The sequence below is a fragment of the Symphodus melops genome (assembly GCF_947650265.1).
Source record: "Symphodus melops genome assembly, chromosome: 21".
NCBI classification, from domain to species: domain Eukaryota; kingdom Metazoa; phylum Chordata; class Actinopteri; order Labriformes; family Labridae; genus Symphodus; species Symphodus melops.
In genome coordinates this window covers 20,076,505-20,085,010 of record NC_136711.1, presented here as the reverse complement: position 1 = coordinate 20,085,010, position 8,506 = coordinate 20,076,505, and the positions used below count along the sequence as shown (strand labels likewise).

Sequence of the window (8,506 nt, the reverse complement as noted above, 5' to 3'; positions counted from 1 at the left end):
GCTGATCAGTGTTAGCTTAGTGATAACTTCAACACATGTTATTATTCTATCTCACCTTTTAGAGGCTGATTCAAACATCATGATTTCAAACACAAGTGTCTAAAATCCCAGGATCAAAGTTCACAGTTTGCATTTCCAACTGATGTCATTTAAATAATTATAACCAAACTATCCTGTTGAAACGACCAGGAACAATAAAACTCTCAGATTTACTTAATTTTCTGGGATAAACTCCTAAAACACGAGCAGCCTGATGAACATGTTATGTTTACCTTTTAACATGAAGAGAATCAGGAAATCTAAAGATAGTTTCAACCAGGATTTATTACAATACATTACTGTGATAATTGCAATCATGATGATGTATGTCATAGGTGGAGCTTACTGTGAGTGGGCGGGGCTTCACATACAAAGACACATGGAGGAGTGGCCTTGTATTCTTCCCAATCAACTGCACAGAGGAACCTGGGGACGGCCAATCAACAGCCTGGAGAGAAAACGTTCACTGCCCAAACAGGTAACTCACAAAAGATATTAAATACATAAAACAAGTCAAGGTACCCAAGACAGGATCTACAGGGACTCCTCTCCAAATGTGCAGTGACTCTGCAGTAGAACATGTGCAGTAGAACATGTGCAGTAGAACATGTGCAGTGACTCTGCAGTAGAACATGTGCAGTTGCACATGTACATTAGAACATGTGCAGTAGAACATGTGCAGTAGAACATGTGCAGTGACTCTGCAGTAGAACATGTGCAGTAGAACATGTGCAGTGACTCTGCAGTAGAACATGTGCAGTAGAACATGTGCAGCAGAAGAGTAGAACATGTGCAGTGACTCTGCAGTAGAACATGTGCAGTAGAACATGTGCAGCAGAAGAGTAGAACATGTGCAGTAGAACATGTGCAGCAGAAGAGTAGAACATGTGCAGTGACTCTGCAGCAGAACATGTGCAGTAGAACATGTGCAGTAGAACATGTGCAGTAGAACATGTGCAGCAGAAGAGTAGAACATGTGCAGTAGAACATGTGCAGTAGAACATGTGCAGCAGAAGAGTAGAACATGTGCAGTAGAACATGTGCAGTAGAACATGTGCAACATGTTCAGTAGAACATGTGCAATATGTGCAGTAGAACATGTGCAACATGTGCAGCAGAACACATAGGTGAGGTTCTAAAGGCTGATTCTACCTGCTGCTGGGAATAATGTCCCCCTCAGTTAATTGTTGTGAGCTTTCAGAGTTGGCACATGCATGCTGCTATGTCCTGTTGTCATAGAGACGGATTTGACTTGGCTGGTTGGGGTTGAGCTTCAGGGGGAGTCATTAGATGTCACATGATGGCCTCCTGCTGGCTGACGGGGACAGCAGGATGTCATTAGTATAACAGGAGCTAGATGGTGAGACATGTCCATTCACTGTCTGAAACATGTCTCTCTGCCTGTCTCACAGCACTTTCTGAACGTCTCCCCCTCTTTGCTCTGCATGGACAGGTGGCCCGTCTTGCCTTTCCAGGTGAGTCTGTCTTTTAAAGTGTCCGTCTGTCTGTTGCGTCTGTCCTAAATCGACAATGTCTCTCTTGTTTCAGGTGATGGACATTCCTCCCTCCTTCTTCTCTTCAGAGTTTTCATCCAGACTCTCTCTGCTGAACAACTACAGACACAGTAAATGTTCAACTCCTCCTCTCTGAACAATGTTTGAACCTTCATCTGTTGTAAAGAGACACAAAAGTCAAAGTGTGTTTTTTTCTGGATTTAGCAGCAGCAGCGTACAGAGCAACTGAACAGCTGACATAATTCAGCACCTGGCCTTCATCAGCGTTCAGAGTGTTTTTCAGCCTTTTTTACGGCCCTGCACCTGAAAAACGTTATCACGGTTGAGTGGGCTCCTTTTTAGTGTGTTTCCAGGTGTTTCCAGGTGTTTCCAGGTGTTTCCAGGTGTTTGACAGCAGGTCTGGAAAAAAACAACAATTTACAGGTTTTAAGATTTTATGTCTTCAGATGAGCCGTTTGTCGTCTAATAAGTGTAAAAACGTTTTCAGTTGCTGCTCCACCTTGAGACGTTATGCTACGTTTACTGCTACTAGCATTGCTAACACTTTAGCCATATTCGGAGCGCGAGTTTGCAACAGCGCCAGAACAAAGCCCGTTATCAGATCTTTGTACACTTTATGATTCCACAACGGTTTAATATTATTGTCCCAGTCTGCACACACACACACAGTCAGGCATGCACACACACACACACACACACACACACACAGTCAGGCATGCACACACACACACACAGAGCACTGTTCTTTCCCGCTGGCTCCACCAATCCTGTCTTTCCCCTGTAACGCCTCTGTTACAAAGGTAGGATCTCTTCACCCCAACATTACGCCTGGGTTCCATTGCATTGTGGGTAATAGAGGCTGCAGGTTTAAATAAGTGCTGCTGTTTGCTGATAGGGTTCGAACCTGTGTGAGTCCGACTCTGTCAGAGTGAAAACTCACGTTTACCAAAGAATCAGTGAAAGACTTTTTCGACCTCCCGTGAGTCTGCAGAGCTCAACGCTCTAATCTGACTTCAGTCTCTGATGGCTTCTGACATCACAGTCACATGACCATGTGTCCGCTGTCACAACGTCTTCTCTCCGAGGATCAGAGTTATCCCGAGGAAATGTTCATCCGTCTGTTTTTCTTTCAGCTGAACATTCTCACTGTCAGAGATACTCAGAGGAACATCAAACATAACACAGATTATAACCTCTGAAGAGTCTCACACACACACACACACACACACACACACACACACACACACACACACACACACACACACGCACAGATGCATGATGTTTCTGACCTGGTGTTTGTGTGTCGTGGACTTAAAAAGCTCCAGATGTCTCTGACAGATCCGAGCTGTCGGGATACTCAACACAGAATAAATCTCTCGCTTCCTATCGACGGAGGACTTCAGGGCGCCGAGCGAGAAAAACGTAACCCAAACAGAAACACGTGTAAACATCTGGTCGGCTAACGGATTGTTGTTTTCTGTTTCTTTGCAAAAAACATAAACTCCGTCTACTTCCTGTTCGTTAGCGACAATGCTAACAGGAATGTTAGCGGCTGCATTGGGACGATGATCTGTCCGTCCCTCACTGAAGAAAACATGGAGGAGGAACGAGTGTGTGTGTGTGTGTGTGTGTGTCATCATGGAAAAGTGTAAATAAAGTTTTATTGTCTCCGTCAGAGAAGCGAGGGATGGGCGGATTTAAAGTTTCTGCCGTGTTTCCTCTGAGGACAAAGAGAACGACAGACGACAACAAACAGGTGAGACTGATGGTGACTTGTTGCCATGGTGATATCAGGCGATCATTATCCCATTGTCATGTCCATTTTCACCGTTATGCAGACGACACTCTACTTTACCTCTCGATTACACCTGGTGACCGTCCTCTCCTGAAGTGCTCTAAATGTCGTCTAAAAGAAACACCGAGGAGAAGGAGCTGGTTATGTTCTGCCCTCAGCCAAAGACCTCGGTGTTGTCTTTGACCACAGACTTTTTGTTTTGGAGGTTGTCGAGTCCTGTTTATTTTCGGCTCAGAAATGAAGCCGAGGTCGAGTTCGTCATGTCAGGAGAAACTCATCCAGGCTTTTATTCCCTCCAGCCTCGACTTCTGCCACTCGCTGTCTCTCAAAAATCCATCCAGCGCCTTCAAAGAGTCCGATATGCAGCAGCCCGCTTTTCAACCAGAACGAAGAAATGTGCCTCTTATAACCCAAATATCAGCACACTGGCTTTCTATCAGAACAGATTTTAAGATTATTTTAATTAGGTTTAAGGCACAACGAGCGAGCTGACCCCGCCCTGTATGTCTCAGCTTTTATCCCCCCTAAGAACCAGGATGACAGCCTTCAGTAGAGCTCTGCTCCCAGGTCCAGGCTGAAAACTAGAGGGGACAGGGTTTTCTCTATCAGAGCCTCCAGACCCTGAAACTCTCTGTCAGAGGAGATCAGACCTGCAGAGTCACTCAGTTATATATTTCTCTGCTCGAGACAAAAGATTTCATTTTTATTTTGCTTGTCTGCTTTTATCGTCTCTTTGCTTTTAATGTGTTTGCTTTCATTGTCTGTTGTGAAGCACTTTGTTATCTGTAATGAAAGGTGCAAGACACCGCAAACAAATGTGTGCGTGTGTGTGTGTCTGTGTGTGTGTCTGTGTGTGTGTGCGTGTGTGTGTGTGTGTGTGTGTGTGTGTGTCTGTCTGCAGTGTGTGTCTGCAGACAGGGAAGAGGAGGAGAAAAGGGAGACAGGAAGAAAAGACAAACTTCCAGTGGCCTCCACTCCTGTCCCTGGGTCGCCATGGTAACTGCACTGTCTCTCACAAACACGCACACGCACACACACACACACACACACACACACACACACACACACACACAGAAGCATTTAACACAACAGATAAATGGTGGTCTGGTCCTGCTCTTTTCAGGGTCAGACTCTGATCTCAAGTGCACTCTTAGCTTCGCAAACATTGAGGTGTGTGTGTGTGTGTGTGTGTGTGTGTGTGTGTGTGTGTGTGTGTGTGTGTGTGTGTGTGTTTTTGTGTTAAGGTGTGTAGTGTGGACTGGAGACGACCGCATCTTCTTCTTCAATCCCACAATCCACCTGTCTGTGTGGGAAAGGCCGGGGGAGCTGATTGGACGAGACATCAGCAGCATCATCGAAGACCCGCCCCACAAGAGGAAGAGGATGACACCTGAAGGTCTGTCGCTTCACTTTGTCTGTTCACAAGCAACCATCATCATCATCATCATCATCATCATCATCATCATCACTTCTATGTGTCAAAGTGCTGCACTGATCGTACACCTCCTTCCATCTCTCCCCCTCTGCTCGTTCATCGCCCCCTCTGTCCTGCACCAGTACTGCACCCGGGGTTTAGGAAATCATTGCATCACTCCTCAAACTTCTGCATGTAAATTCAAACTGCGAGGAGTGACGAGGCCGCAGCCGAGACACCAAACAAACTGTGTTCTGCTGCAAGGAGTGTTTTAAAGATCCAAACTGTGTGAAGTGTTTCTGTGGCAGAGTGAGAGGAAACCGCTCTCACAGTCATTTTCACTGATGAAGCTTATTTGTCTTCTGGAGGACTTAACATCTGTCGTCGACAACACACCCGTCTCTCAGTCTGCTCAGTCCTGGCTCACAGATCGTTGTGCTGCCGGTGATTTAAATTCAACCCTCGTCTGTTTGGACGGAGTGAATCCTCCTTAGTCTGCCGAGCAAACATGGAGCTGTGCAGGCTCTCTGACAGCTAGCTTAGTGGAGGCGTGTTGTAAGAATAAAAAGTCTTGTTGGTGGACAAATTTGTCTTTCTTCTGCGTCAAGGAAAGAGCGGAAAAAACAAAGTCATGTTGGTAATTTAAAGACAGGATCGATCATCAGCCTGTGTTTTATTCTTTCCTACAGGATGCTAATGTTAGCATCACCTCGCCTGACACATCTATTGATATTCTTTCCCATAGGATGCTAATGTTAGCATCACCTCGCCTGATACATCTATTGATATTCTTTCCCACAGGATGCTAATGTTAGCATCACCTCGCCTGATACATCTATTGATATTCTTTCCTACAGGATGCTAATGTTAGCATCACCTCGCCTGATACATCTATTGATATTCTTTCCTACAGGATGCTAATGTTAGCATCACCTCGCCTGATACATCTATTGATATTCTTTCCTACATGATGCTAATGTTAGCATCACCTCGCCTGCTACATCTATGTAAACATACCTAAATCTTTTCTTGTTGTCGTCGGCCATTTTGCACTTTTAAATTTCTGTAATATAGCGCCACAGGATAGAGTTCCTAAAACCAGGAAGTGAGCTAGCATTTTAGCGCCATGGGTGCTAACCTGTAAAAGTCAATGTGGATTTTGAATGGATTCAAGAGAGTAAACACAAGCATTCTGGCAGCGACATGTTGTCGAAGGGTAACGCTGCTCTATCAGCTCTTTAAGATACGATCGAGTCTGACGAGCTTTGAAAGTGACGAGAAGAATTATTTTAATTTAAAACTCGACTCTCGTCTCTGAATTATGAAGAAAACATCAAACAACAGAAACCACCTGAGAGTTCCACCTGCCTGTCGTCTTTCTCCGACAGATGGCTGCAGCTGTCAATCGTCCGATCTCCATGGTAACGGTGAAGATGATGAACATCCGCATGACTCCAAAAGAAACAGGTGAGTCTGACTGACCAATCAGAGAGCAGCAGAGAGACAAAGAACAGTATGGTCTTACTTTGGTAGCTCTTAATGTTTCCTGTTTTATTTTGGAGGTCTTGCCCTTCATGTCTTGGCTGATTAAACTTCCTGTTCTTGTTTGTTTTCTCTCCTTTGTTATATAAATGGTTTGTCTCACCTGTGTTTGATCGCCCTCTGATTATTGAGCGTGTGCCTCCCTGACTCTCTCAGTCTGAAGTCAGGACGGACCAAAGAATGGGAGTTGATATGGTCGCTGAAGAGGTGCCAGGTCACTGTCTGGGTACCGAGCAATGTGATTGGTTGAATTTCTCTCTCTCTCTCTCTCTCTCTCTCTCTCGCTCTCTCTCTCTCGCTCTCTCTCTCTCTAGGGTTGAGGAGCAGATGTCCCTCGTCCCTCATCCAGGAGAAGTGAAGCTCCTCCCACTGGAACTCCGAGTGGCTCATTTCAGAGAGATGATGCTGGAGAGAGGGGTAACACACACACATACACACACACACACACACACACACACACACACACACACACACACACACACACACACACACACACACACACACACACACTAATGGTTTATAGTCTAGGTCAAATCTAAATGTGAAGCTGTTTTTCTTTTTCATCATAAGACCTTGACGTATATCTAAATAATTTACTCCACTCTGTCCTGCCGACACTTCCTGTCTCTCCTTCTCTTAAAGGTACAAAGGCCCCAAAAATCCTTCACATGTAAATAATGTTTAAAAAATTCTGAAACAACTTTTGGACTCTTTCCGAGGTCAAAGTGAAGCTAACAGGTGTTCACATGTGATGCTGCTACCTGATGATGACATCATGTGTGTGTGTCCTCAGGTGTCAGCGTTCTCCACCTATGAGAAGGAGCTCCATAAGATGGTGTTCGACCCTCGATACCTGCTGCTGACCTCGGATCAGAGGAAACAGGTTCATTATTATTATGATCGTTATTTACACTTTACATATTTCAAAATTGTTCATTATTTATTATATAATGTGTGTGTGTGTGTGTGTGTGTGTGTGTGTGCGTGCGTGTGTGTGTGTGTGTGTGTGTGTGTGTGTGTGTGTGCGCAGGTGTTTGATGTGTTTGTGAAGAGCAGGCTGAAGGACGAGTACAAAGAGAAGAAGAATAAACTGCAGAAAGCGAGAGAAGAGTTCAAACAGCTGCTGGAGGAGGCCAAGATCACCAGCCGGTAACATCAGCCAATCACGTCTCAGCTCTGCTCTGGCTTAGCCAATCACAGTGAAGCGTGATGAAAACCGATTACCACTCAGGTGTGCTGATGACTGATATTGATAAATCAGATGATAATCAGTTGTGTCCACTCTGGTTTTCTGCAGATCTACCTTCAAGGCCTTCTGTGCTCGTTACCATGGAGACCAGCGCTTCAACGCCCTCAACAGGAAGAAGGATCAGGAAGTCCTCTTTCAGCATTACATCACTTCCTTAAAGAAGCGAGACAAAGAGAACCGGGTCCGACTGAGGAAGATGAGATGAGGACTTCACAGAACCTTCCAGAACAGAACTGACGGACCAGGAACTTCCAAAACCTTCAAACCCCCCCCCCCCCCCCAAAAAAAAAAAACATCATTTAAACTCTCAAGGACCTTCCAGAACTATGAGCTGCTGGTTCTGTGTCAGCAGCATAAAGAGAAGTCCGGGATCAGGATCAGACTGGGACCAGGATCAGTGGAGGGTTTGCACTGACGGACTAAGTGTCAAAACATTCAGAAACATCGCCTGCGTCAGTCGGGGGGACGAGGTCACGTGGACTCTCGGAGCACATGAGCCCGGTTGAATCCGTGATGGACGTGAAACTGAATAAACGTCGTCGTCAGAGTGTGATCCATTATCTTTGATTTTCTTTTCACTTCCTGTCATCTGTAAAACGTTTTGTTTTTGTTGAGTCACATTTTGCTGTGTGAGCTTCATGGAGCTGCAGTGACTCCGCCTACTGTGACATCAGCTGCATACCCTCTATTCCATCTGATCCTCTGAACTGGTCCAGACCTGAACCTAGACCTGAGGTAGACCTTCAAGAAGTACGCCAAGTTCAACTAAAAACCAGAGCACAAAAAAAAACCCAACTCACGTCTGTCTGTCTGGATCAATCACTGACTTTAAACCGCTCTGATTGGTTTAAATGTGTTTATAAACAGGTCTCTCCTGATTGGTTGAAAAAAAAATCTGTTTGTATTGTGACTTGGGGGGGGTTGGCTGTGTGTTGGTGAAAGGCATTCTGGGA

General features: G+C 45.3%; 1 protein-coding gene across 1 annotated transcript; it reads left to right on the top strand.

The window, feature by feature from the left end:
- The first annotated feature begins 378 nt into the window (after positions 1-378).
- Positions 379-7,818, top strand: tcerg1l (transcription elongation regulator 1 like). The gene is made up of 11 exons (XM_079334240.1): positions 379-517; positions 1,452-1,514; positions 1,588-1,663; positions 3,230-3,309; positions 4,250-4,344; positions 4,593-4,744; positions 6,151-6,229; positions 6,619-6,721; positions 7,098-7,187; positions 7,335-7,453; positions 7,602-7,818. The coding sequence occupies exons 1-11, from the start codon at positions 419-421 to the stop codon at positions 7,756-7,758; spliced, it is 1,113 nt and encodes a 370-aa protein (XP_079190366.1). The 5' UTR covers positions 379-418; the 3' UTR covers positions 7,759-7,818.
- The last annotated feature ends 688 nt before the right edge of the window (positions 7,819-8,506 follow it).